This window comes from Colletotrichum costaricense (assembly GCF_030867565.1).
Source record: "Colletotrichum costaricense strain IMI 309622 chromosome Unknown Scaffold_34.1, whole genome shotgun sequence".
NCBI classification, from domain to species: domain Eukaryota; kingdom Fungi; phylum Ascomycota; class Sordariomycetes; order Glomerellales; family Glomerellaceae; genus Colletotrichum; species Colletotrichum costaricense.
The window spans coordinates 1-26181 of NW_026848263.1; the positions used below are offsets into that span (position 1 = coordinate 1).

A 26181-nucleotide genomic window follows, 5' to 3' on the forward strand; every position below is an offset into this window, starting at 1 on the left:
CACCGAACAGCAGAGTATCGATCATTGAATGGTTTACAGCGTTCCGAGCCATGCTCACATCCGCCGGCTTGCGGTGTCAGTTATCTCTATACTGCTTCAAAGCCGTTTCCGACTCTGCGCGCTCTTCATGGAAGTCCACAATGGCTCTCCTCTTGATGCCTGCCAAATTTGCAGCCAGGCGTGTTGACAGCCAAAACTGGAGCTCTGCGGTGGCTGGGCCTTCGCAGGCCGTGCGTTTGTAGAAGACCCTGGCGTCCATCAGGAATTTGCAGCGATCACCAAACATAAGGCACATCACCTGTAACCGCCAGACGGCGCTCTGTAGCGTTTTGTCATTATGGACGGCACTTTCGGCTTCCTGAATCAGCCGTGCTTGTGGTTTTCCAGGATCGGCAATCGCTGCGTCTAAAGGAATCTTTCTTCCTTGCTGGCATGTACAGTAGACACAGTCTGTTCTGTGAGGAACATGGTGAATACGACACTGAAGGTACTGTACAAATTTTGGAGTTCAATTTACATTGTGAGGGTCACGGCTGTAGAGATCAGGTTCCAGTTAGTAGGTGGATTGTGATGACCCGTAGGGTCAGGTCTAGATACAAGATGTAACGCAAAGAAGAGAAAAGAGAGATCTCGCTGTGTGAGCGGCGCGTCGCCGCAAGAAAAGGGGTCGTGGCTTCGCCATGACTCGCGATACCCTTGACACCACCCTGGCACGCGATCCCGTGACATACGTGTATGTTCTGTACTGTATCGTTCGTCTGTATGTATGCACAAGAATAGAGGAGTGCTCCACTTGTGGCTAGAAAGCCTATTTGATGACGACGACTTTGAACACAAACGCACTTTAGCATAGCAATGAACCAGGTTGTACAGTACAGTGTTCGTGCAGCAACGTTGCCGAATTATGATCGGTATTATTCTGTCTTAGCATGGAATCAGAATCCACCAGAGCATCTCTAGACTTCACGGGAGCGCACGGTGCACCACATAACCTAGGTCTACCCGTCAGTAAAAACGCGATTTTTGCTATTCAAAAATCATGAGAAAAAATCCACGAAAAAAAAAAAAGAAAAAAAAAAAGAAAAAAAAAAGTAAAGCTGAATCTGGCTTCCAAGGTGAACGATATGCCTCCGGACTGATCATCCGCAAATCAGAAGAGTAGTTCCTTTCGAGTTCCAACCTTTGCTTGTGGCTGACGTCCCGCCAACACTTGGGGAAGCGAAAACGTCTCCAAGGGTTACTAGACAGCCAAAGTAGCTTTGACGTCGACTGGCAGACTACAGTATGGTAGCGGGTAGGGGAGGTGATTTGTGATATCCGAGGGCGAAAGCTAACCGGCCGGTAGCAGTAAGCAAAACTGAGGTAGCCTGAGGTCAACCGAGCTGGGCCGAGCTGTGCTGAGCTGTGCTGAGCTGTGCTGAGCTGGACTGAGCTGGGCTGAGCTGGGCTGAGCTGGGCTGAGCTGGGCACCCCGAGCGAGCGTGCTAGCCGCCCTAGACGCTCACTGCCACATTGTGCCCTTAAGCCTGAATAGGCTTACTTGATTTCGATTCATGATTGACGCGGCTCGTTCAATACAAAGCTCCCCATGAATTTGCTAAATTCTAAACCTGGGCGTGCTTCATATCGGAGCAATGCCCTTACCCAAAGCTTTGTTGTAACTGCTCAGTGTGTCAAGTGATATCCTCCAATACATAAAGAAATAGCATATGTGGCATCAATCATTTCTTATCAAAATATTGTTGTTTGGTTTCCACAGTATCTGAGTGCCCTCTTTAACGCTCGAGCTACGCAGTCAATGGTGTATAGCTTGTGCAGCGCTTCAAATTGTGTTGAATGACTCCACTAAGGACTCCATTTAAAATTTGTCGTACTCGACCTTTCTCGCCACCCCAAATGCAGAACACAGGACACTGAGTAGGTCTGAATAAGGCAGTCATATTCATACGCTACAGTATACATATAGGGAGGAAACCACAGCGTCATGGCTAGAGTGGAGAGTTAGAAACAGCGTAGTGGGGGTTCGCGCAGACATGTTCTAGGATTCTGCACTGACCGTTGGCCGATGGGACTCGCGTGCTTAAGACACTAATGGGGAGTTAAGCAGATACTTGTAAAACTGCTGGGACTGTATTGAATCACAGAGTTAATGTTCAGACTCTACATATATATGCATTGAGCGCCTAAGTCCGGAAGAAGAAGGGGGCCTTGGTTTTCGATAATGGGCAATGCATGAGACTACAAGCATAGGGGGCAGACAGATAACGGATTGAGGACAACACTTGATCCAGAAACATAACCACAAGTTCTGGGATGTTGTGGTAAGTTGGAACTCACTTTTTGGCTGAGGTGCTGCGCATAATTAAATGAGTGGGCGACTGGAGTGAACGGAAATTCCCAGACCGAAACATAGTTCTTTCTCATCTTTCAAATGGTCTTGCCGCAGAGGAAAAGCAATGAAGAGAGGGCTGAGTGGCGGGAAAAGTGTAGAAAAAAACTAGCAGATCACTTGAGTTGGCATTTTCGTTCGCACCTATCTCATCCGATGCTGATATTTCGCCAGATTCAACACTGGGTTTGCTTATCGAACCGTCAGACGTCCGCCTCAAACCCGATGGCGACGATCCTTACCGATGGAAGATTTTAGCAGGCCAGGAACATGTTTTTGGGCATCTCTTCGAAAAGCAAATGAGCAAGCAATCGAAAGGTGTATATATGAAGCTGTGGAGGGAAGTTGGCCAGTCTTTCGAAGCAGTGGCACACGGCGATGGCGAGGACGGAAGCGACAACAATCGTGTCATATCATTCTCCGAGCAGATTGAAGCGCTCTACCTTGAAAACGCCAGGTTAGAGCATGACATCAGTCGGTGGAGGCACAAGGCAGAGGTCGCTGAAAGGGAGTATAGCGAGTTGCTATACAGCTATCACAAGCTGCAATCACAACATACTAAGATGGTCGACATAACCAGCAAGTACAAGAGCACCGCCATGCGAACCCTGACGGAGGCGTATCGTATGTTAGAGGAGTTTGACTCAGCAGAGGTTGAACTTCAAATAGTAGCTCAAACCCACGAATAAAGTAAAGGTATTCCATCCACGGTTCATGTCTTGTACAATAAATCTAGTAGTTCCTCCTTGTCCTTCTTTTCTTCCGCGGTTTCTGGATTCCACTCTCTTGTTCGTTGAAATCTGAAATGAGGTTCTCCTCGACTTCGTGTTCCCACAGCCACGAATCCTCATTTGCTGGACGGTAGTTCCATCTCATGAGATATTGTGCATTGCCCTTACGCATCCTCTTCTGGAGTAAACGTCCAAAATCATTCTTTTTGCCACTTTGATCATATTGTCGTACCAGTTCACCATTTATATCCTGAGCCTGTAGCCATGTGTTGTGTTCGTGGCTCCAGTTATTCCACTTGACCAGATACCATTGCTTCGACCTAGCTAACAGTTCATCGACAAGATAAACATCATCAGCCAACTGAATGTTGGTTGAGGGCTCGAAACCATTGGGAGACCTTCCACAGGCGAGAGCCTTGTCAACGGCCGTAAGTTCGGTTGCAGGATCCTCTCCCGCAAGTTCGAGGTGGACGCTGCTCTCGAGAAATTGAGCCATCGGTTGGGCGTGGTTCGAATGAGGCGCCGAGAAGCAACTATCTGACGCGACTGGCGCTTGCGGACAACGGCGTTGAAGTTGCTCAAGTGGTCTAGATGGATCCTTTACCTGCGCTAGTCTCAGCTGAGGGTCTAGAACGTCAGGGTTGAAGTCGAGGGACGGGTGTGACGCTGAATGAACCGACTCAGAGTCCAGCAAGCCGAGCCTCATTGCATTTGTTAGTGGGCAACTCCAGTCGCTGATGTGATTCTCGTTTTGTTCGACGTTTTTGCCCATAAAAGCCCCTACTTCTGTACTTTCATCTCCGACACAATATTGGGCGTAATTTGTTCTTGGCAAGTTATCGTCGCCGTTGGCTTCATTCCTTGTCCGTTTCCGTCCCCTGACTCCAGCATGCGACTGCCGCTTGGCCAGGTAGTGGGTGTCTTTCAGGTGGTATTGCAACGCTTCTGTGCTTGCGACTTGCTCCGTACATCCAGAGTAGATGCACTGGACAGGCCAAGATTGAATCTTGTTGATGTGCTGTTGCAAGTGCAACCAGAAATTGGTCGGCGAGTAGTCTTTAAGCCGAAGCTCTTCAGGTGTCTGTGGTGCTGCGCAGGCTCCACAACGGTATTCTTTGACAACGGTATTGTTGTAGGTGATTCGATCGCAGCTCCTTGGTCTCAGTTCGGCGTGGAAAATATCGCAGTGCCGGCTCCATTCATGGTTGCCCAGTGCGAACCATTCAAAACAGTCATAGCAGTAACGCAGGCTTCTGGAGTTGTAGCCCCTGGTCTTGCTGATCTGCATACGTCGACAGCCGTGGATGTGATCAGCCCTTGATCTCTTCTGAATGCTGCAAAGCGTCAGTCGTGGTAGCATAAAACAGTGACATAATGTAACACACCTTGCCATGGTTATCCCGCAGACGGGGCAATTTCCGTCCACCGGCTGTTCGTCAGGACGGTATGGTGTGGTCAAGTCTTTGACGCACAGACTGTAAAGGGCGTTTTCTGCCTCCCTCAGTTGGCCTTCTGTTAATCCTTCTTTCAAGCTCGCTAGCTCAGCGATCTTCCTTCTTTCCGGCACTAGCTGAATGAGAACATGGGGCTCATAAGACTCGGCAAGTGGCTCGACGTGGCCTCTTTTCAACACAATTTCGCTCTGTCGATTCCGCACCCACTGTTTCTGGTACTCTTTCAGATCCTCGCGCTTCAACCTTTTCAATAGATTGACTAATTTGCGCTTGGTTTCCATTCTTTCAGAGGCAGATACGCAATCATCGAGCTCAGACTGGAGCTCCATGATCTCGGGAGATCGATGGATTGCCTCCTCGCGTTCGGCAGGGATCGACGATGGCAAACCCTCCTCTCTGCATCGCTCCAACCCTTGAAAGTGTTCCACAGTCTCATGATTTAACGGAAGGTCGAGGAAAGCTGCTTTTCCATTGGCTGAAGACATGTTGGCCATGTAATCGCGGCCGTAAACTCTAGTGTCGGATTGCGTGATGTGTTGCGATCGTATCGCTTCCGTGTAGATTCCTGTGTTTTGAAGTGTCAGAATTGTTACCAACCTAATTTTGATGCCTCAATCAAAAGAATTACCGTCCAACTTTTTCCCCAAGCCTCGTCGAACCATATGCATGCCTCCCCGGGAGAGAAAGCCTTCACCCAACAACAAAGCTCTCCAGATCTCCTCGTATTCTTGCCGTTTCATTGGCTCGTTGGTAACAGTCCCGTCCTTTTTGACATGCCGGAGAACTGGGAGCTTGAGTGCTTCGTCCTTCCATCTCAAAGAAACGTGATCTTTACCATCTGGGATCTTAATTTGATGGATATCATCCCAAGAGTCAATGTTCTCCAGTGCACCATCAGCTAGAGCCATGACGAGCAAGAATGTGATCTCGTTGTAAAGAAGAGTTGTGTCTCCTTCCCCTGAGATGCCGTATCTTTATCACTATCGTCTTAGCAATTCGCTCACCAAAGTGCCTCTTGGTCCAGATGAAACTCACACAACATTCTCGGGATCTCGGTTATTCTTGACCCATCGTTGATCAAGCCGGTAGGCCGGCTTCACTTCTCCGTTGTCAAATCGCTTCATATCAACATGAATGTCCTAATCGTCCCATCAGAACAAACGATAAACTGGTTATAGTGGCGCAAACATACCCTGTAATGGAGCCCACCTGTGAAGAATGCGCCAAGTCGAGCTCCCGACCAACAGTATGTTGGAATGATATATGCTACCTGGATTCTGGTCCGTTCATGCATGTACTTGAGGTCGGTTCTAGTCAGCAAGCCTCGCATGATCCGATCAAGTTCTTTGCTAGTGAAATTGAACTTCGGGACGCGAACATTCTCGATCAATCTTTCCTCTTCGCAAAGTACTCTTTTGAGCCACTGTGTGCTGTCAGTTTCTAGGGACGAAGGGCAATATGATATGACTCACTGTGTAAACCTCGGATCTGTCATCCTTGGAGACGACTGTAGAAGTGTATCTAGTGAAGCCGGCAAAAAACCATTCTGCCACGATCGACATTGTGTCAAGTGTTGGAAGTCCGTTCCGACTGATTCGACCTTGACTCTGGTGAGAATAGAATCGGAGAAAGTCCTTGACGTCCCCAAGAGGTGGAAGCTGGCGCGTATCTCCCAAAAATCTGTCGCGGATGAAAGCTTCTGACTGATTCATGGTGGTGGAATCAAAATTCATCCGCCATCTATTCGGTTGTCAGCTTCTTGGCAGAGGATGCGAACCTCCAGCAGGACGTACGCGATGTAAACCTTCAGTACACGGTCTTGGCTCTTCAAAACGGCTTTTTTATACTGATTCAAACCCCGTTTTGAGTCTGTATCAACATGTTGAAAGGGTTTGTAGCCACTCTTAACGGCACGCGCAATTGCATCAGCGTTTCGATCTTTGGTAGACATGTTTGACAACTGAGCGGAAATAGACAGTGAAATGGTACATAACAAGAGAACGGGTTGAAGGACCTGTTTTCGATAAGAAAGAAGCAAAGGAAATCAGTGTCGAATGGCTAAGGACTATTTTTCTTATATAGTATGGCAGCCCCCGTGCGGCGTCTTCGACCCCCGAAAGACCGACAATTCCAGCTTCGCGGACCCTGCTTTCCCGCCTCACCCTGAGTGAGCCACTTTCACCCTCGCCTACCTTCAACCTCACCCTAAAAGCAGCGTGTCTCGGTGAGCCTAGAGGGAGCTCTGAATGTTGATTCCACGTAATCTACTGCCATTGTGCAAGTTCCTCGACAAGGAAATCCCACACAAGCCTTTTCCACATCTTAATGATGGCAAAGAATTTGAGCTATGGATGCGGGATTTCCAACATAGGGAGGTGAAGAGAGGGCTGATGGCTGCGATGAGGACCATGAGGTATCTGATCGTACCGGTAGCAGTGTCTGGTATCGTGCTGGCTTTAACGAGAATCTGGAGGTTCTGGACATGATATCCGAAGATTGTCTCGGAGCCAGGCAGCATCGCCGATATCTGGATAAAAGCCGAGGCCCGGCGCATGACGCCCATGACGCCGGCTCAGACTTCTCACGATCAATGGGGCTCACGGGGTGCTGCTAGCTTCTCCGAATGACAGAAACGTTTACAAATACACTCCTCACCGTGTTGATTGCGCCACGATTCCAAGGTCTCAGCGCCAGTGCTCGGCCCGTGGATGGCAGATCTTCTACCCAAAAAGGTGAGACTGTGTCTCACTCTATCTTAAGTGACTTAGACAGGTCATCTCCCTGACGGAAGCGACGTAGGACAGGCATAGTAAAATGAATAGGATCTGGGCGGACGACTGCAGTGCGTCTACACCTTGATTCAAGATGTTTAGGCCGGAAATTGACCGTCGAATTCTCCTCTGTTCATGGAATGCCGCCAAGGCTGACGAATCGCAACTCATCATAGACGATAGAGCATACGTGCATCCATAGCTAAAGAAGCCCGTAAGGTGCATTGAAATTTGCCTCCGCTTCCTTCGCTGCTTGGCTTCGCCACAAGGACTGATTGTGTGCCCGACTCTGAAGGGAATCTTAATGGGCTAAACAATATTAACCCACAAGATTAGTAAGATGTAATTCTTGGCTGATCGTCCGCTGTCAATTCTCTCAGCACTAAGCTTGGCCAAGACCTGATCAGGACCAGGTTAATGGAAAAAAGCGCTTGGCAAGCACGCCTCAGCAAGCCGCACAATCGTAACATTACTCAGCCGGCGACGGGAATTTGGCCGCATCACTAACGGTGTTTGTCTACACTTACAACGCTTACATGTAGCGAGCATGGTAGTGAGTACTAGTGAACACAACACCATGTGATAGTAAGATACACAAAGCCTATTAATGAGGAGTATGCCAGTATAGAGACCGACAGAGAATTCAAGTGCAAGCATTAAATACGTATGGCTTCTTGTCACCGAAACCGATTTTCAACAGCAAGAAACCCACCATACCACGATTCTTCTTTCTTATCTGCATCAATTCCCTGAACTACTATTGTCGCAACTGCTCACTTCAGCAACGTCAAAATGTCGGGACTTCAGTACTTCTCGTATAACGGTTATGGCGAGAAACTGTTGCAGGAGATGCATTACAGTCAAGCAGTCCGGGTGGGGGATAACATTGAAATATCTGGCCAAGGTAATTAATTTCAAGCAGGGTGTATGTACATGATGTGCAAACAAATTGCTCACTAAACCAAATTCAAGGGGGTTGGGACTCAAAGACTGGAGAGGTTCCCAGCAATCTCATGCAGGAGATCGACCAAGCATTTGAAAATGTTGACATTGCCCTGAAGGAAGCTGGCGGCCAAGGATGGTCACAAGTCTTCCGCATCCGGTTGTATGCACTTGACGAGGCCTGGACTGAAGATGGCCTTGGCCGAATGGTAGAGAACATGAGGAAGTGGGCTCCCAACCATGCGCCAATTCTGACAGGTATTGGGGCCTCAAAGCTTGGGCAACCCGGTATGCGGCTCGAAGTTGAGGTCTCGGCCTACGACCCCAATGGTCCTAGATAGACTCCAAGACTGGCCAATTGCCGCCTTTGGTATATGAACAAGCAAGAATATATTAATATCATTTCTGATGACCTCTGACTCATTTGTAGATGAGATTAAGTGATGTTCCTACTCTCGTGGAATCCAGGTCAGTGGCACAGTACAATTGGACGACGCAGTTGCAACCAGTTGTTCAATGATGCTGCTGTCATCTCGTCCTCAAATCCCAGAACTCTGAGTAACACACCCCGCAGCTATGTAATGGGTATCACGAATTTTGTTGAAGTACTTGATGACTACACAGTTGTCGCAAAAGCCCCTCAGCTTGAGGCCCTGGGTGCTACCTCTTTCTCTGCCAGTACCAAATTCCAACACCAGCAATAGCAATCGCTGACGAAGTGAGAATTCGCATCGTCTTCTTGATTGCGGGAGAGACCACCATCTCTGCGGCAACATGAAAGTCGGACATGGCGTTGATGCGCGGGTAAGGGTCCTCGGGAACGTCTTTCCCTAGGAACGTGCAGATCTCTTCCCAGCCAAATCCCTTTTCAAGGTTCAAGATCAGAAGCCTGTCAGAAGGCACAAGAGCTTTCACACTCTCTAAACTGTTGCAATCGTCAACATCTGCTCATGGCGATTTTGAAGCGCAAGACGTCAACTCACTAATCAACATAGCTCTTGGAAAGTGCTTCATTGAACCCAGGGGAACTGGGCTCCAGGCCGCCAGACCATCTGTATGTCATGGCTCTGAATAGTGCAGTAAGCTCCCAGATAAAGCTGTCAAAGTATCTGGCGATTGACAAAGGCGGCTTCGCTAGCTTTGCATGATAGGCTCCGAGGGATCCCGCAATTGACTTGGCCCATGACTCCGGGGTACGCTCCGTCAAGATGAACTTGACATCCGAGTCTTCCAGGTACTCTTTGATGATGTTTGGACAAAGATAGCAAGGACTTTCGACGATGCACTAAAGGTTTATGGTATTAGATGAGCTCCTCTAACCAGCTCTCACAGCCGGGACACCTGAACTTACATCATAACCGGCGAAGAGTTTGTCAAACTCGGCTCGTTGAAATGGCTTGTCGCTGTCGTTGGCAATGATAGCCTCCTGGAGTGCTCTCATCTGCTGAAAGCCATAGGGTAGGAGCTCTGAGATGTGGAAGGGGGTATACCCCAAAGTCTTCAGTGCTTGCCATAAACCAAGGGTTCCAGTACTGGTGAACAGATGAGTGAAGTGTCTCCAAACCTTGATATTGCGCTTTCGCTATAATTCTTACCGGCTAGGACCAAGTCCAATAATTTTCATCGAGCGGCTTTCTGCGGGAGCGGGAAGTTTATCGATAGCTCTGGACATTTTGACAGATCTGTGAAGGATGCAGTAAAGCTTGTTGGCACATTGGTGTAAGCAGCGCGGTGTCGCTGACCCTTTTACTCGTAAACTCCAAATGTTTCTCCGCTGGTAGACTCCATTGCAACTGCCGGGTTACCTACCCCAACTGCCCCTGGCTCGTTATCAACTCCATCAACATGCCACTGACTCGTGATGCTCGCCGACTCATGCGTGTGGGTTCCCAATGCTCGGGGTAATAATTGAGTTTGGAACGTCGTATCTCGACCCGCATGGGACTTTTCAATCAGCGCTCTGCAAAGATAATGTCAAGATAGCTATCTGGAATTACCCTTACCATGGGTCGATTACGGATGATCTTATCCTTCAGGCGTGTGTTGTGCTGTTGGTATTGACAAATCGACACGGATGGACGAATCAGGAGCTTTAGAGTTCGAGGCATATCGATAGATTCATAATACCTGCTAGATGCAATAACTGTGTGTCTCTGTTTCGTGCTGCAATGCCAACTGAATCCGCTAGGTGTTCGTCCAATCACCAAATCCAACAGATCATCACCATAGCATTGTTCAACTACACCGCGCCGTGAACGCGATGCACCTTTCAACACCAGACGAAATGGCCACGGCTACAGCCACGACCACGAAAACTCGTCGGCCGCTCAAATTCTTGTTGCATTGTTTCTCCGCCACCGGCCATGTTTTGCCAATGCAGGCCGTCGCCAGGGAGCTGGTTGAACGTGGCCATGAAGTCGTTTGGACTACCATAGCACCCCAGGAGCAACGAGTCCTTGCATCGGGGGCGAGATTCATTACCGCAGAGGAAGTAGTGAAAGTAGATGCCAACCTAGAGGGCGCCAATCCGAAAGACATGGCCGAGACGGCAGAAGTCATGTTCCGAGGGCGCGTTACGGCACAAGTCGCTGATATCCGTCGTGTCCTCAAGACGTTCAAGCCGGACTTTGTTCTCACTGACGCTCTGCCTCAGGGCGTCGCAGCGCTCTACGAGCTGGGCGAGATTCCTCATTACGCAACTCTGGGGGTTGTCCCGTTGTATCTGCCCGACATAGGGCCTGAGCCCATCGAGCATGCTGCTCAATCTGCTCTAGGAATGCTCATCAGTCAACCACAACTAGTCCTGCCCACGATCAACCCAGAGAGAGAGAAGCTCGGGCTGCCCGCCCTCAAAGTCACAGACACGTACTCTTACAGTCCTTTCCTGCACATCCAGGCTTCGTGTCCTTCCCTGGAATTCCAGGAGGGCCCCAAGCCTATTCTTCCTCAGGCTCAGTATGTCGGACCTCTGGTTACACGTCTTGGAGGTGCAAGTGTTGGTATGCCAACGTGGTGGCAAGATGTCCTCGATGCCAAATCCATTATTGGAATCACACAGGGCACGTTTGCCATGGACCCGACGTCACTTATCATTCCCGCCATCAAAGCGCTTCAGGACGACAAGAGTCACTTGCTGGTTGTGCCATCGAAACTCGCCGACGAGATCCGCGATAAGGTCAAGATCGAGGATAACGTCCGTATCGCGGATTGGGTTCCCTATGACCTCCTCCTTCCACGCTGCCGTCTGCTCGTGACGAATGGTGGATACGGCAGTGTTACGCAAGCCCTTTCACACGGCGTCCCTCTCGTCTGCGCCGGAACTTCGGAGGACAAGAAGGACACAGCTGCGCGAGTGACTTGGGTTGGTGCGGGTATTGATCTGAAGACCGATACTCCCTCAGTAGACCAGGTTCGCGATGCAGTGCACAAGGTGCTCAATGAGACAAGTTACAAGGAGAATGCGACGAGAATTGGAGAGGAGCTCAATGCACAGGGTGGTGCCAAAAGAGCGTGCGATTTGTTGGAAAAGGCGGCGGTAGAGCTAAGCGCCCCGACGGGGGAAACATAGATAGAAAACCCACGAAGAATACAATAATGTCGTAGATTCCCTACAAGAATTGATAGAGTTTGACATCTGCAAGCTGTGACATGATGACAGCAAACTTTGTTCTCGTAGAGTCCCATTCTGTTTGCGTCACACGTGTGGTAATTTACGAACCCAGTCAATTTTCTGCCTGTCAGCGTTTTGCCAAGAAGTGATACAACGTTGTACGCTGACATCGTGCAGATAACGCGGAGTCTAAAAAACCAAATTTAACACCACTTTTGAACACGGACCAAACGTTCGTCCCGACGGGAAGCTCGGACTTTACGACATGCAAATTCATGCTAACAAGTGATTAAAAATAATGTGCGAATAGGGATAATCAACATCATAAACTGTATCGGATATCAAGTAATAAAGAATAGCTACACCACCACGCAACAGCTTAGTATCTCATCACTCATTATTATGGCCTCCGAGCCTGAATCATGTCCTTCTCGCAGTCAAACGACTGGGGGCTGAGATATGTCACCACCCTTAATTGACCCTTGGCCAGAGCACATCCGACATAGTAATGACTGCCACAACGAGTTTCCAGAGTTTTGCGCCCACTAAGAGACTCGTTAGCGATTGCAAGCGATGAGTTGATTGGGAGGATCTTACAAGATATCATTCAAGGCTTGTTCGTAGTTGTCCATCATTGAGTCCGACCGACGGGTAGAGAAGAACTTGCGAAGGCGGGCAAGAACGTCTACGTCATTCTTGCTAAAATAGTTGGGAGAAATGTACACCTTTGGTGAAATCGCTCTACCACATCCGAGGGTGTAGTAGAAGCCCGGTGATGCACGTCCGGGGGCGTCATCATCGAGAACATCTGGTGCGTCCGCTAAGAAGGTCTTCCAAAAGTCCTTGAGGTCGTCAATCGCCTCGCCCGACATATCTAGCTTGCCCCCGAGGGTCAGACAGTCCATCATATACTCGAAGGTTGTATGCTTTGCTCTGATGTACACCTTGATGCGAGCGTCTTTCGGTGCGAGGCAGTCGATGGCGAGGATGCCCGTCTCGAAGCTGTACTTCTTTGTGCCTTCTCTAAGGAATTCCAGGAGGGGTTCGGCACCGAGTGATTTGAACTGGTCGGTCGGGAGGCTACGAATAGACTGCTCCACGAGCTCGAGGTTTGTGATGCCGAGCTCTTCGGCCTTAAGCCCGGGATAGATATAGATCTTCATGACGGGTCCGCTCTTCTCGATGTCGAGGGCCACTACTGTGCCTGCCTTTGGCGTTGTCTCTTCGATGAAGCAGTCCACGGTCTTTGTCCGCGTACCATGGGGCAAGATTTGTCTTGTGAAGTGGTTGTACCATTCCAGGTCCAGGTTGGGAACCAGCTTTTGTTGCTGAAGCTTGAAGATCCAGTCGTTTGTTGCGTGTCTGTTGAGGGGGTCGAGCTCTGTGCCAGCGTGAAGGCCAATGGGCTCGAAAGAGTAGCGAACGACAGCTTGGTTGTCGCGGCCCCATTCCCAACTAAAGTCAATGGGAGTAGAGTCTGGTGTCCCGGGACTTCTCCATCTTCTGACATTGCCGTGGCAGTCTGGTGAGGGACCGAGCTCAGGAGCGACGAAGAGGGAGTAGAAGTTGAGCTCGCGGTACTGGTCTGCTGCGCTGTAGCCGGCGTATTTCAGGAGCTTAGAAAACATGCGCCCTGTCTTATCCCACCAGAATTGGGAATCGTCGTCCCTGAACCGCAAGACGGAGTTCAGAAAGTCCCAGGGCTCATTTGACATGATCATTTCACCCATATTGAATATGATACCGCGGCGCAGGACGTAGTGATTGGAGCAAAGTAATGTGAGAGGCAAAAGTCGAGGCGCAAGAGCGAGAGCGAAGGCAGCTCAGCAGAACTCCCAGACGATCTAGCTGGTGTTATATCACATATCTCAACGTAAACCCCGCGAAAGCAATCACTATAACGGCCCCTCAGCTCCCGCCACTTTGCCATCCCAACGCCGTCGGGGTATATCCGTAGGTGACGACTCTTGCCTAGCTCATTGGTTCATCTGATGCGGATGTTGATACTGGGGTTCAGAGTCGTCGACTCGTGGGATTGCAAGGTAAATGTGTGGCATGGGCCTGTCAAGTTTCGTGATAACTTGGACCGACCAGGGGATCCTGGACGCTCCACGACGGCAGCGCGGTTTCCAAGGTCGATGCTCGCCTGATGGCGGATACATGCCGGCGGGAGCCCTCTACGAGACCGAGTCAAGTCATGCCGAACATCAATATGAAATACATTCTAGTCACATCCTACTTTTCACCCATCCGCGCTTGTAAAGGGACCACATCTAGGATATCTGTTGGTCAGATTACGTCTCGGTCGCTACGACTTCTTGCCTCCTTCTGACAGGCTCCATACGGACATTGATACAACTGAGAGCCTGCACGATATGAGTGGCAAAGGTAATCTCTATACGAACTCGTTTTCGGAGCAGCGTTTTATGCTAAATATCTAACGGCTGCGTATTCCAAGAAAACGCGACTCTAAATCTCCACTGATTAGCATACATGGCCTGATGACCATAAGGAGTGCTCCGGCACCCAGGACTATGCACGACTGAAGGTCGGGGTTGGAGGAGATAAGCCAAACTGCCCGCTCGAAGCCCCTCGTTATAGGGATGTTTCGAAACAGGTGCAGCCTGTTGCTGATCAATACATGGACTTAATTACAATTGCTTATACGACGGCTATAGAATCCTGCGTACACTATCTCATTGACTAAGCACCTTGGCACGACCATTGGAGGCTTGCCTTGCCGCGAGCTTGCCGCTCGGATCGCAATAATGCAATCTTGTCATTCTAAGTGAGGAAGACTCCACACATCGAAGCTTTGGTATCTATCATATCGGTACGATAAACCGGGCCCGGCACTCGGTCAAAGTATAATAAATTGACCTGGACTGTCGACGAGTCATGGCACACTCCACGATTACCCCAGAAGCCAAGATGAGCATCGACGTCGGCCTGCCAAGAAGGAAAGCAAGCTCAAACACCTTCGGGCTTATCCGCTCTCATTCCCAATGCTTCGGCCGTGGGGTTACGCTAACAGTGGAACATATCAACCGAAAGTTCAAGCATTGCTTAATTGGAAAAGATAAGTACAATTGGACCGCGTACGATTCGTTTCCTTGATAGGGACTTACCATCTGACTCGTGATGCGGGCGTAAAGCGATCCGACGAGTACCGCTATGCGTCATATCGTCGAACAATCGCCCCCCTTTGGGGTCTTTTGGGGTTGCCATGCCGTCTTTTCCACATCCCGATTTCCTCCTTGTATGAACCCTCGTGCTCTCTCGTGGGAGACTCGCCCTGCCCTGTTGCTCTTCTGATCCAATTGTTTCATCAACAACCCCTCGCCAGCAATAATACGACCAGCGGGGTCTCACGACCACAACTGACCAAGGTGGTAAAAATGGCGCTCCTGGGACTTCTAGCTCTCGCAGTAGGTATGGTCATGAGACTGGCAGAGACAGACTACTGATTCAGGGCACCTTGCAGGCATTACTGGGAGTAGTGGCAAAGTGCGTTTACAATGCCTTTCTACACCCACTCAGCCGCTACCCCGGTCCGAAACTCGCCGGTGTGACGAGGGCGTATTATCTGTTCTTTGACGTTCGCGGGGTAAGCCACTGGAAGGTCAAAGAGTGGCACGAGAAGTACGGAGAAGTGATTCGTATCGCCCCCGGCGAGCTGTCTTACACTTCTGGTCAGGCTTGGCAAACGATATATGGTACGTTCAGAAGGATCAGCATCATCTTGGCGCTCAGTCATTTTAACGCAACGCCTACTTAGGCTTCCCCAATAAGGAGGGCACAGGTAACTTTGAGAAAGATGCTCAGTGGTGGAACAAGAATGTCAACGGCGTCGAGAATATTCTCACAGCCGACGATGCCGGCCACAAGCGTATGCGCAGGCTCCAGAATCCTGCCTTTTCGGACAAGGCCCTCAAGGCTCAAGAGTCCGTCATCACCGGCTATGTCAAGCTTCTCATCCATAAGCTCCACGGGCAGGCGTCCAGTGGGAGCGCAGAGTCCGCGGCTGTCGTGGACATGAACTCCTGGTACAACTTTACCACCTTTGACATTATTGGTGACTTAGCCTTTGGCGAGCCATTCTATTGTCTGCGCGATGCTAAGTGGCACTGGTGGCTGCATGCTGTCTTTGATATCTTCCAGGCTGGGACCTACCTTCGTGCTGCTCGTCGATTCCCGTCACCGCTGTCTGAGATGCTTCTGCTTCTCATTCCCCGCCGCCTCATCAAGACGAGAGTGGCCCAGTTCCAGTTTGGTGTTGAGCGTGTGAACCGCCGTCTTGAGCAAGAGACTGATCGTCCCGACTTCAGTAGGCTCACATCTGCTAACTTCAATCAAGGCAGGTTGCTAACGGGATCCATAGTGTACTACATCTTGCAAGGGAGCGATGATAAGGGCATGTCAACCGAGGAGATCTATGCCGCTGCCCAGGTCCTTATCGTCGCCGGCAGTGAGACTACAGCGACAGGTCTGACCGCAGCCACCTATCTCCTCTGCGAGAACCCGCAAACACTGGCCAAACTCACTTCAGAGATCCGTAACACTTTTGAGAACGAAGACGACATTACCATCCAGAGCACAGCTGGACTGAGCTACCTCAACGCTGCCATCGAAGAGGCCCTTCGACTGGGACCTCCCGGCCCTGGAACATTTCCTCGCGTGGTCCCTGATGGCGGAAGAATGGTCTGTGGACAGTTCGTCCCTGCCGGGTACTCAGTCGGCGTTCACCACCTGGCCATCAACCGATCGCCGATTCACTTCAGTAAGCACGATGAGTTTCATCCCGAGAGATGGCTCGGGGACCAGAAGTTTGAGTCGGACCAGAAGTTAGCAGCCCAGCCATTCTCATTCGGGCCAAGGAACTGTATTGGAAAGAAGTAGGTCTCAGACCCCTCCTTTGAGTGAATGTGACTGACCAACTTCATAGTCTGGCTTATGCCGAGATCCGGACAATCATTGCCCGCGTTGTGTGGAACTTTGACATGAAGTTACACGCTGATAGTGCAGGCTGGTTAGGGAGGCAAAAGATGTTTACTACCTGGCACAAGACAGAGATGAAGGTGTATCTTTCCGCACGGGCAAAGTCACCATAAATGGGCATAGGCATGACTCCTTCTGAGAAAAACTTTCTGTGATCTTTTATTAGCAAGGACCTAGTCACTATGCCTGCCATGATGAACCTGAGCCAGATGTCAATACGGCGTGAAGATTGGTCTGGGGGTTTTTCAGTATGGTCGTTCAATGTTACAAGGGAATGAAGCGTGTACATATTACTCGAGAACCCTAAATCACATACCTTTACATTCTGCAAGCAATATCTCATCTGTGTCTTCACTCGCTGCAAGCACCAAGTTTCCATGAGCGAGCACGGCATTGTCATGCAGAGGCACATTGGTCTGGGCCCCCTAGGGCCTGGACGGTGTCGTTGTATCGAAGTAGTGCATTATAATTTGGGTGGAGAACTGCAGCAGAGATAGAATCATGTAATCCCGCTTCTCCTGGTCTTCCAGGCAGAGCTGACGAATACTCAGGCTGCTTCACTCCTTGTTGGAAACACGTGGGCGGGACCCTCACAGATCGTGCCGAAGCCAGCATGATCCCGCCCCATGAGCTTGCTCCGTACTACATGTAGCTTATACAGTGGTCCTTTGTTACCATAGTTCAAGAGAAATTCAGCATGGGTCTTTGATAGGTGGGGATGTGCAGCTGCTAAAGTAAGACTTCGTGGGGTTGGCAGCATTTAAGTTTAGATGTAGCATGTCACAATTGAGCACAGGACGAAGATAGCTGTCATCCGGCCTCGATCCACGCCTCAAACTGGGCGAAGAAAGCTGATTCTTGGATACTAATCCCCATCACTCGCCTCACGGACCTTTATTCATGACGGACTCAAGTTGGGCCTGATATCGAAATTACAGGGGCTTCTGTCATCTCCTTTGGCCACGCCAATAGCTCCCCCCAATACGACCCAAGATGAGCTGCAATGGACCTTACGAGGTTCTGTCCCGCGGCCCCGAACGCCCAGCAGTCTCTCGCCTTATGCATCAACACGCCCCAATATGCCAGCACCACCAACGCCTCGGGCCGTCTTTGGTCGAGCAGGCTGACGTACTCGGCTGGAACCCGGATTGACCACTCCTGTACAGTGCTGTACCGCCGACCTGCAGGTATGTCTGTGTTGCGATGAATGTCGAACATGAGCTGCAGGTGCTCGACTGCTTCCTGGCACGCCGCCTTGGATGCATCGTTGAGGTCGCTCGATTCAAAGAGGCGCAACAGATGTCTACATTCGTTGCCTGTCTCGTACCGTTCTCTTCTGATGATCATGTTCTGCACGAAGCGGCTCCCTGCACCTAGATGGGTATCAAAGTGAGACCGGAGCCTGTCCCACGAGCCCCCTACGACGCTCCGAACGACCCGATGGAGGCCCATGCAGTGGACTAGCTTATCCAGAGTGACTGGAAGATCAGCGGGTATCGAGAACGTGTCGAAGAGAACGTGTTGACCGAGCCAGGTGGAAAACAGGAATACTGTAAGGAAGTCTTCATCAGACAGATCGCCGTCAGCCACCGTAAAACGTGAAAGGCTTCTCGTCTGTAGTCGTGTTGCTTCGCTGCGGTAGAAAGCCTGATCTTCTCCCGGCAAAGTGCTCTTGTGTGCTGCAGCTATAGCTAGAAGCTCGTCCATCAGAAATGACACCCGGAAGGCTTGCTTCAGTGACATTTGCTGGTACTTTTGTCGCGTGAGAGTATCGCCGAACCCTTGGTTGTAGCCCAAGTTATGCTCGAAATGGTATAGCAACTCCATGTGCCGGAGATCGTATGGCTCTGTCGGCACATGGCTATTACGGCAAGTCGCTTGCTCCGGGGTGATGGGCACCGCCGGGCTTGCTGTTGATGACCCTATTGATGTTGCTGGGCTCGGACATTGGTACGAGAACGTGGACGATGATGGTACTGCCGCCTCAGTGTCGAGGTATGAGCATCTCCTGAGAGCAGTCGTGCAGTTGACGCATGCCGGCCGGGACTCGTCGCATTTTACATGACGTTGCTTACACTCTTTGCACCCAAATCTTGACTTTCGATGAGGTGTCCGCTGGCGCATTTTGCCAAGAGCTTCCGGTGACAGGCGGGCGAAGTGGCGTAATCAAAACTGCCAATGTTCCTGGAGGAGTTTTCACTCCCAAGTTTCGGGCCAATGTGAAGCAAAAGCAGCCCGTCTGATGCGAATACACTGAGATGGAATGGCTTCAAGAAGCAAGAGAGAAATCAAGCCATCGAATGAATTATTACCGGAAGCAAGATCGGGAAGGGCAGAAAGACTCCTTTAAAGTCTCGGTCCAATCTCAAGCCCCGCTAACAAGCATATCCCTGAACCACGCACTGTGCGACCGAAGACGCTTTTTCAGCTCGCTCGACTTCATGGAGTGAGTGGCAGTCAGTGTATGATTCTGACGAGATTGTGGTTACTAGAGAACGTTGATGTCGCGAAAAGAAGTTCAAGATGATCAGAGATTTTATACTCAGCTGTCCTGCGTCAAATATCTGAAGAAACCGTGAAGGCATAATCATCCGTACAGAATTCGAAATACGCGTATATCGTGGGCTGCTAGCGAGATCTCGTAATGTCCGTTTGTCCAAAGGTGGTTTCGTTGGACGGTTCGTCTGATGATTGGTCGAACTCAAAGTGACAACCCATGAGGAGAAGATGCGAGCCGACGTTGTTCATGGAATTAGCTATAAATATGCAACATTCAAAGTATGCCTCGGAGATTCAGGCATCACTTCAGCAGAACAATGAAATATCTTCATTTGTAACGCCATCCACAGTCCGGATATGTCAGATCGTCACTGGGTGACACGCCTCGAAGAAGCTCAGCGCCTGCCTTAGCGTCCGTCGTATTTATCCCTGCGCGTACTGTAAAGTGAGCGATTGGACAGTCGATGGCAGTCCAAACCCGAACCAATTAGAGCCTTCTGAGTACGGACTGGTCCACAATGTCGGTGGGCACCAGTGTCCTCAATATTCTGATTCACGGACATCCATGGTGTTATTGCCCTCTGTCTCTCATTATGAACCCGAGTTGAACGCTGGCAGATTGTCTTATTCCCCTTCTATCTCTTCAACTCAGAAACTTTTCGGTCCAAGCATTTCCTCTGGTATGACAAAGACTTCTCAACGGGAAAAAGATTTGTCTTCAAATAGAGTAGCCGCTCGCCCACACCTACGGAAACCACCACGGCGACATCAAAAACAACATCACTACACAATCTTGAAGTCCAGCCCACGATTACGACAAAAGAATGGACGATCTGGGAATCGAACCCAGGACCTACCGCATGCTAAGCGGTCATTATACCACTAAACCAATCGCCCAGGAGGATGATCTAGCCCGGACTTGAACCGGAGACCTTCAGTGAACATTGAGATTATCGTGAGAGAGTCTCAGCTTGTTAGACTGACGTGATAACCAACTACACCACCAGACCATTTGAATTGTTGAAGGGGTGAGCGAGAGATTGCCCTAGTGTGGGGGGAATCGTGCCGCGTTGAGCCCTGGTGGAGTTGACAGCTCAACTCGCAGGCGGGAGCTACGCACGGAAGACCCCCGAGTCCACAGATGCCGGCCCGGCATTCAAATGATACCAAGCCCGAACCGAACGAGCCGGCTAATAAGGGACTCTGTTGTATAATGGTAGACAGACAAGAGGTCCTTTCCCCTTTCTTGTCCCAGTGTTCCCTCTTAAACTTGTCGCCAAGGCCTGGAGACAAAATAAGTAACTGAAGTGCTGCGCCAGTCGGGACCAGCTGGCAATACTTTGCAGCTTGATTATCTAAGCAAATGCCAAGGGGTCGCTCTTCGGTGTTTCGCGCTCTCAGCCCGCCGGCCCATCACGTAACTTTCAGAAGTGAACCACCGAATCTCACCAGTTCATCTCACATCTCACTCTCATCTCACGTCCCCAATGTCCAGCGCTCAAGCAAACGAGACGACTTCGCTCTTGCCATCACGAAAGACCCATCCCGATACCACCGCCGAGGAAACAGAGACAATGAGCAGCCAGGCCTTTTGGAGAGTCGGTGCCATCTTCGGCGCCACCGCCGTCGGTCTCGGAGCCTTCGGAGCCCACGGCCTGAAGAACCGCATCTCTGATCCCGCAAAGATTGCCAGCTGGTCCACCGCCGCTCACTATCAAGTGAGTTGCTCTCATCTTATTTCACTTATCATCATCAGTGAGATCAGTAGCTGACCCTAAGAAAATCATTAGCTCGTCCACTCCGTTGCTATTCTCATCGCTCGATCCAACCCCCTCGCCGCCGGTCTTTTCACCGCCGGCGCGACCATGTTCAGTGGTAGCATCTACGCCCTTATCCTCAACCCTGATCTCAAGTTCCTCGGTCCCGTCACTCCAATTGGTGGCCTTGCTCTGATTGCTGGCTGGCTCGCCTTGGCTTTCACCAAGGGTCGCGTTCGTTTCTAAGCCTAAGCGCTTCCACTGAGATAAAGTCCATTGTCGTGCACTCAGTCTCCGACCCAGAGGAATGCAATTGACTCCATTCTTGTAATACTACCTGTACCATAGACACCTGAGTTGCTGCGCGCACCTTCGAATGCACATCCACTCCTCCTGAGACAGACTGTTCCCATTTGACTTATCGTTCATGTCTTTACCCAAACCATAACTGTGATGGGCTCACGTGCCTTACGCGGGTACCTTCACGTCAGCTTCAACCCCTTCTCGTACGGACTTTCCAATCGAATATTAACAGGGGCAAGGGCCGTCAGTCGTTCATGCGTAGTTGCCGGGCGCCCTGACATGGAAGGGGTTGCTGTCAGCTTACCACAACCCCTGAGACCAAGAGCCGCCGGGGTAACACGGTCAGCCCTACGTGATGTTGAATACAGGCTGCGCACCATCTTGGGTGAGGAAGAACTTCCGTTCAGCTTTCGCTAAACATCTGACTAAGTTGGATTGGATAAATCGTACTTAAAGCAGCTTCACGGGGTTCATTCTTGGCATAGGTGCCCTTCTACATCGAGCTTATTCGGTGATGACCCTTGCCCAGATGACGACGTTTGGGCCTGGCGAATTGGCTATTCATACTCAGGTGACATCTTCCGCCACCAAAATGACAAGTCGGGGATGATGGGGTCGAGAAAGGGGTCAGATATGTCCCATTTGGTTCTGAATGGTACTCTTCTTCGCCTAGGAAAGAATGAGCATCTGACAAATCGTCTCTCGATCAACCACGGCAAAGATCTATAAAGAGGCCCACAAAGGGAGATACCTGACAGAGCAATTACTGAGCTTTCTCTCTCATACCATTCCCAGTTCCTGAAAAACAACAATCATGACTAGTCATCAAACCTCACGCCCCAAGACCATGCGCGCCGTGGTCTGGGAAGGCAAACCCTATGAGATGGCTGTCAAAGCAGACATCCCACTCCCGCGTCTCAAGGAGCCCGAAGACGCCATCGTCCGCATTACCACATCTGCTATTTGCGGCACTGACCTTCACATCTACCATGGCATCATGTCCAGCGCCGAAGTGCCCTACCCAGTAGGCCACGAGGCTATGGGAATTGTCGAGGAAGTAGGGGATGCCGTCGACAATCTGCAAGTTGGTGATCGCGTTGTCGTCTTTGGCCTTCCCGAAGACGGGTCCATCGACACTGACAATCAGATCTTCCCTCAGCTTGGTGGATTCGGTCTTGGCAAAGACTTCGGCGACCTAGGTGGCCTTCAAGGTGAGTATCTGCGCCAATAAATACAACAAAGACAAAGAAAGAACCTAACCCTACCCCAGCCGAGTACGTTCGCGTGCCCTTTGCAGACAGCTCCCTCATCAAGATCCCCAAGAAGCTCTCCGACAAAGAGTGGCTCTTCCTCAGCGACATCTTCCCCACCGCATGGGAAGGGCTGAGCTGGTCAGGCTTCCAGCCAGGCGACTCCGTGGCCATCTTTGGTGGCGGTCCCGTGGGCCTGCTCTGCGCCTATAGCGCCATTATTCGTGGTGCTAGCCTAGTCTACGTCGTAGACCACATTCCACAGCGCCTAGCCAAAGCCGCCAGCATCGGTGCCATTCCCATCAACTTTACCAAGGGTGGTGCCTCGGCCTCGGAGCAGATCTTGGCTCTTCGTCCCGGTGGTGTCAATCGCAGCGTCGACTGCTGCGGGCAGGAGTGCGTCAATGCCGAGCTGAAGCCGCAGCAAGATTACATCCTGCGTGAAGCCATCGCCGTCACCTCTGTTGGCGGCGGGATCGGGATACCTGGCGTCTACTGGGCCCAGGAGAAGAGCGTGGGCGCGCCCAATGCAGATAAGATGAAGAAGAACCTCAGTCTACCGATGAGTGACTTTTGGATCAAGGCGCTGACGATGAAGAGCGGTATTGTTCAGGGGCAGCCGACGTTTGCTGCGCTAGTGAAGCTGGTCGAGAGCGGACAGGCTAGACCTGGTTTCATTGCTACGGCAGAGTACGACCTCGATGACGCTCCCAAGGCGTATAAGAGGTTTGATAAGAAGCTCGAAGTCAAAGTTTTGTTCCGCGGCGCTGGCAAGGAGGGGAGGGACGACTATGAATGGGACGAGGATGTGGAGCTGAAGAATCAAGGGGGCACTGAAATGCGGTAAGCTTCATACCTGCACTATGTTGAAACATGATACTCACGAAATGACAGGTCATCTGGAAGAGCCAAGAGAGCAAGATTGCACTAGGATAAGCTCTTCTCTGGCGATATAAGCTTATGGAAACTAAAGCCTTTTACGTAAAGAATGGGTGCCATTACCAATGCACTATGACAGTGGAGACTAGATAGTACATAACAATGGTACATCAACCTGGAATTCAATTTCACTCATACCTCTTTGCTGACTCTTCGACTTACTCTGTATTATCCATTTCATAAACTTTTATACTGTTCATCTAACTCGAGACTGGAGTATTTACATTGTTCAGGACTTCTTCCGCTACATCATCATCAGCACACAGATTCTATGCACTGTTTACCCTCCCACTCCGTCTCATCAAGACTGAAGTACGCCCGGAAGACGTAAGACCTCCTTGTCACCCTCCTTTGACCCATGTCTACCCGCTACAAGCTTCCAATTGGCACAGGAAACTGATGACGTTGATGCTTCTCCTCCACCCATTGGACGAGCCTTGCTGTCCTCCATTGAAGAGCCATAACGACCGGGGAGATCGATGAAATTTGCTGATGAATTCTTCATGATCAAACGAGGCAAGTCACTTGCCTCAAGGACGGGCACTCAAAGCGAATGAATTCTCTCTATCTCCTCTCGCTGCTGGCTCTTCAAGGGTTTGTCGAGGTTATGGCCATGCGTAACCAATACTTGACCTGAGAACCTGATGTCGCTACCGGAGCAGAGCCAGTTGGAGATGACGAGGTCCGCTTCTGCGCTTATTGCGTTATAGGGCCTTAGGGTGTCTTGACCCTATGACATTCCGTGGCAATGAAGCCTCAAGGTTTCAGTTGTTTTGTATACGGGAAGGGTGTTCTAATGCTGTGCCTGAGATTTTGAGGTGGGACAGTTTAGTTTGGGAAAGTCTCACCCCACCAATTATAGGAGACAATTGGGTATAATAGGATTGATTTACTTCATTTCATGTCATCGCGCAACTTCAATGCTCGCCTATAAAGGAATCTTAGCTACATGTATACCGCACACGTCTCATCATTCAACTGAAAGCGGGCTTCTGATCAGCACCCTTAACATCGACCAAGTACGAGACCCGATCCTTGCAGTAGAACTCAACGGCGGGCTTCCCTTCCAGGCTCGCCTTTCCCTCATCGAGACCACCGGCCTTGATGCACGTGACGTCGGCCATCAAGTCCAGCTCGGTATAGAGACTGGACCCGCAGTTGGAGCAGAAGAAGTGCCTGTTATTCTTGCCCGAGTCGCCAGTGATATCGTAGAACTTGGGCTCACCTAGATGATCGGGGTTTAGCGCATATTTAGGGAAGGATACGGGATAGAGCCTCTTGTACCTTGGGTGACCTTGAAAGATGTACGAGGGACGACGGCGTTGGAGGTGAAGGCTGAGCCACTCCACTGTATTTCATTAGCTACATGTATGGACTTTATGAGAATCGTGATATTGGGGTTTTGATACCTTTTGGCAATCTGTGCAGTGGCACAGGGCGGTGACTTGAGGATCCTCTGCTTCTCATCAGCGTGGTTCACACGATGTTGCAATCGGGCCAGCCTACCAGTACTCTCGTACTTGATCGCCTTGCACATGCAGCTTCCCTTCAGACCCATTGTGTATAGTGACGTATGTACTGTTCAGTAATCAACGTGTAGAAAAAAAAAAGAGTAAAGTATGAAGTGAAGTTGAGATGTTTGGAATAGACTGGCTTGAACAGTTTGGGATGAGGGGGAATCTACAGTACAAAACGTCCGATCGCCGTTTTTATACGTGTTTGAGACTTTCGGCTAGCGTTAGTGCCGGCAACAAGGAAGCTGAGCTTTCTCCCCTTCCTCCTCCTCTTCTTCCCTGTCTGTCATGATTAGAGCATTGGATAAGATGGAGATGTGCGGGGTTAGTTCGCTGGTTAAGGTAAGCACGGTAAGGTAATAGGCGCCGTGGGGAGATGCATGGACCCTTTTTCTCTCAACGCTACTCACTTGCTCCATCTATCGGCCTCTTGATTAGATCTCCGCGAGGGGCGTTAGGCGAATCAAAACATAGGTTTTCTCCAGTTGCCCTGTTTGCTGACAGATCACCGTGAGATACGGAAATGACGTTGTTGTCAATTCAAGGGCGCAAAGGATCCAAACATTCATACTGGCTTCCCCGAAGATTTCCGGAACATATAATTTCTTACAAAGCACTGGCAAGTGGCAAGTGGGTGATAAAACAACATGCTAGTCGACGAGTATCAGTCGTCTTCCTCGAGCCGCTATCACTATCATCATTGCTATGGGCTTTCCAATGCGTATCCTGCAAGGAATACATAAGAAATGGATAATAATTATAGCAGTGATAACAGAAGTAATAGCAGGAGTAGCAAGAGCAACAGTAGCAATGATAGCAATGATAGTAGTAGGCCTAGGAGAAATAGAGCTAAGGAAAATATTCAGCAATAAACTATCGCATCATTGACTTGACTGAACTAGTGACCGATCATTTGATGTTGGATATTGGATAACGAAGAATGTGGAGGCTGGGGTTGGGGCGAGGGGCCGGCGCATTGCCAAGAACTTCCGGTGTTCTCGCTGTCCACCATATCGTCAATGTG

The 26181-nt window shown here is 50.2% G+C and overlaps 11 protein-coding genes across 11 annotated transcripts; 6 read left to right on the forward strand and 5 right to left on the reverse strand.

The window, feature by feature from the left end:
* Nucleotides 1-2688: 2688 nt before the first annotated feature.
* On the forward strand, nucleotides 2689-3078 carry CCOS01_16802 (uncharacterized protein; the record flags this gene model as incomplete). Its single annotated transcript, XM_060464938.1, has 1 exon — nucleotides 2689-3078. The coding sequence occupies one exon, from the start codon at nucleotides 2689-2691 to the stop codon at nucleotides 3076-3078; it is 390 nt and encodes a 129-aa protein (XP_060304426.1).
* A 43-nt stretch (nucleotides 3079-3121) lies between these two features.
* Nucleotides 3122-6136, reverse strand: CCOS01_16803 (uncharacterized protein; the record flags this gene model as incomplete). The annotated part of the gene is made up of 5 exons (XM_060464939.1): nucleotides 3122-4454; nucleotides 4506-5139; nucleotides 5410-5546; nucleotides 5610-5713; nucleotides 6047-6136. The coding sequence occupies 5 exons, from the start codon at nucleotides 6134-6136 to the stop codon at nucleotides 3122-3124; spliced, it is 2298 nt and encodes a 765-aa protein (XP_060304427.1).
* Nucleotides 6137-8137: 2001 nt separating this feature from the next.
* On the forward strand, nucleotides 8138-8628 carry CCOS01_16804 (endoribonuclease L-PSP; the record flags this gene model as incomplete). Its single annotated transcript, XM_060464940.1, has 2 exons — nucleotides 8138-8249; nucleotides 8318-8628. The coding sequence occupies 2 exons, from the start codon at nucleotides 8138-8140 to the stop codon at nucleotides 8626-8628; spliced, it is 423 nt and encodes a 140-aa protein (XP_060304428.1).
* Nucleotides 8629-8947: 319 nt separating this feature from the next.
* Nucleotides 8948-9959, reverse strand: CCOS01_16805 (uncharacterized protein; the record flags this gene model as incomplete). The annotated part of the gene is made up of 4 exons (XM_060464941.1): nucleotides 8948-9212; nucleotides 9271-9572; nucleotides 9639-9819; nucleotides 9883-9959. The coding sequence occupies 4 exons, from the start codon at nucleotides 9957-9959 to the stop codon at nucleotides 8948-8950; spliced, it is 825 nt and encodes a 274-aa protein (XP_060304429.1).
* A 612-nt stretch (nucleotides 9960-10571) lies between these two features.
* On the forward strand, nucleotides 10572-11855 carry CCOS01_16806 (MGT family Glycosyltransferase; the record flags this gene model as incomplete). Its single annotated transcript, XM_060464942.1, has 1 exon — nucleotides 10572-11855. The coding sequence occupies one exon, from the start codon at nucleotides 10572-10574 to the stop codon at nucleotides 11853-11855; it is 1284 nt and encodes a 427-aa protein (XP_060304430.1).
* A 442-nt stretch (nucleotides 11856-12297) lies between these two features.
* On the reverse strand, nucleotides 12298-13627 carry CCOS01_16807 (aromatic prenyltransferase; the record flags this gene model as incomplete). The annotated part of the gene is made up of 2 exons (XM_060464943.1): nucleotides 12298-12442; nucleotides 12495-13627. The coding sequence occupies 2 exons, from the start codon at nucleotides 13625-13627 to the stop codon at nucleotides 12298-12300; spliced, it is 1278 nt and encodes a 425-aa protein (XP_060304431.1).
* A 1668-nt stretch (nucleotides 13628-15295) lies between these two features.
* Nucleotides 15296-17008, forward strand: CCOS01_16808 (cytochrome P450; the record flags this gene model as incomplete). The annotated part of the gene is made up of 4 exons (XM_060464944.1): nucleotides 15296-15325; nucleotides 15382-15613; nucleotides 15676-16792; nucleotides 16843-17008. The coding sequence occupies 4 exons, from the start codon at nucleotides 15296-15298 to the stop codon at nucleotides 17006-17008; spliced, it is 1545 nt and encodes a 514-aa protein (XP_060304432.1).
* Nucleotides 17009-17804: 796 nt separating this feature from the next.
* Nucleotides 17805-19019, reverse strand: CCOS01_16809 (Upc2 protein; the record flags this gene model as incomplete). The annotated part of the gene is made up of 1 exon (XM_060464945.1): nucleotides 17805-19019. The coding sequence occupies one exon, from the start codon at nucleotides 19017-19019 to the stop codon at nucleotides 17805-17807; it is 1215 nt and encodes a 404-aa protein (XP_060304433.1).
* Nucleotides 19020-20881: 1862 nt separating this feature from the next.
* On the forward strand, nucleotides 20882-21397 carry CCOS01_16810 (uncharacterized protein; the record flags this gene model as incomplete). The annotated part of the gene is made up of 2 exons (XM_060464946.1): nucleotides 20882-21112; nucleotides 21185-21397. 2 exons carry the CDS (start codon nucleotides 20882-20884, stop codon nucleotides 21395-21397), a joined length of 444 nt encoding a protein of 147 aa, XP_060304434.1.
* An 871-nt stretch (nucleotides 21398-22268) lies between these two features.
* On the forward strand, nucleotides 22269-23635 carry CCOS01_16811 (alcohol dehydrogenase GroES-like domain-containing protein; the record flags this gene model as incomplete). Its single annotated transcript, XM_060464947.1, has 3 exons — nucleotides 22269-22665; nucleotides 22725-23547; nucleotides 23599-23635. The coding sequence occupies 3 exons, from the start codon at nucleotides 22269-22271 to the stop codon at nucleotides 23633-23635; spliced, it is 1257 nt and encodes a 418-aa protein (XP_060304435.1).
* A 982-nt stretch (nucleotides 23636-24617) lies between these two features.
* Nucleotides 24618-25201, reverse strand: CCOS01_16812 (glutathione-dependent formaldehyde-activating enzyme; the record flags this gene model as incomplete). Its single annotated transcript, XM_060464948.1, has 4 exons — nucleotides 24618-24868; nucleotides 24928-24991; nucleotides 25053-25099; nucleotides 25150-25201. The coding sequence occupies 4 exons, from the start codon at nucleotides 25199-25201 to the stop codon at nucleotides 24618-24620; spliced, it is 414 nt and encodes a 137-aa protein (XP_060304436.1).
* Between the last annotated feature and the right edge of the window lie 980 nt (nucleotides 25202-26181).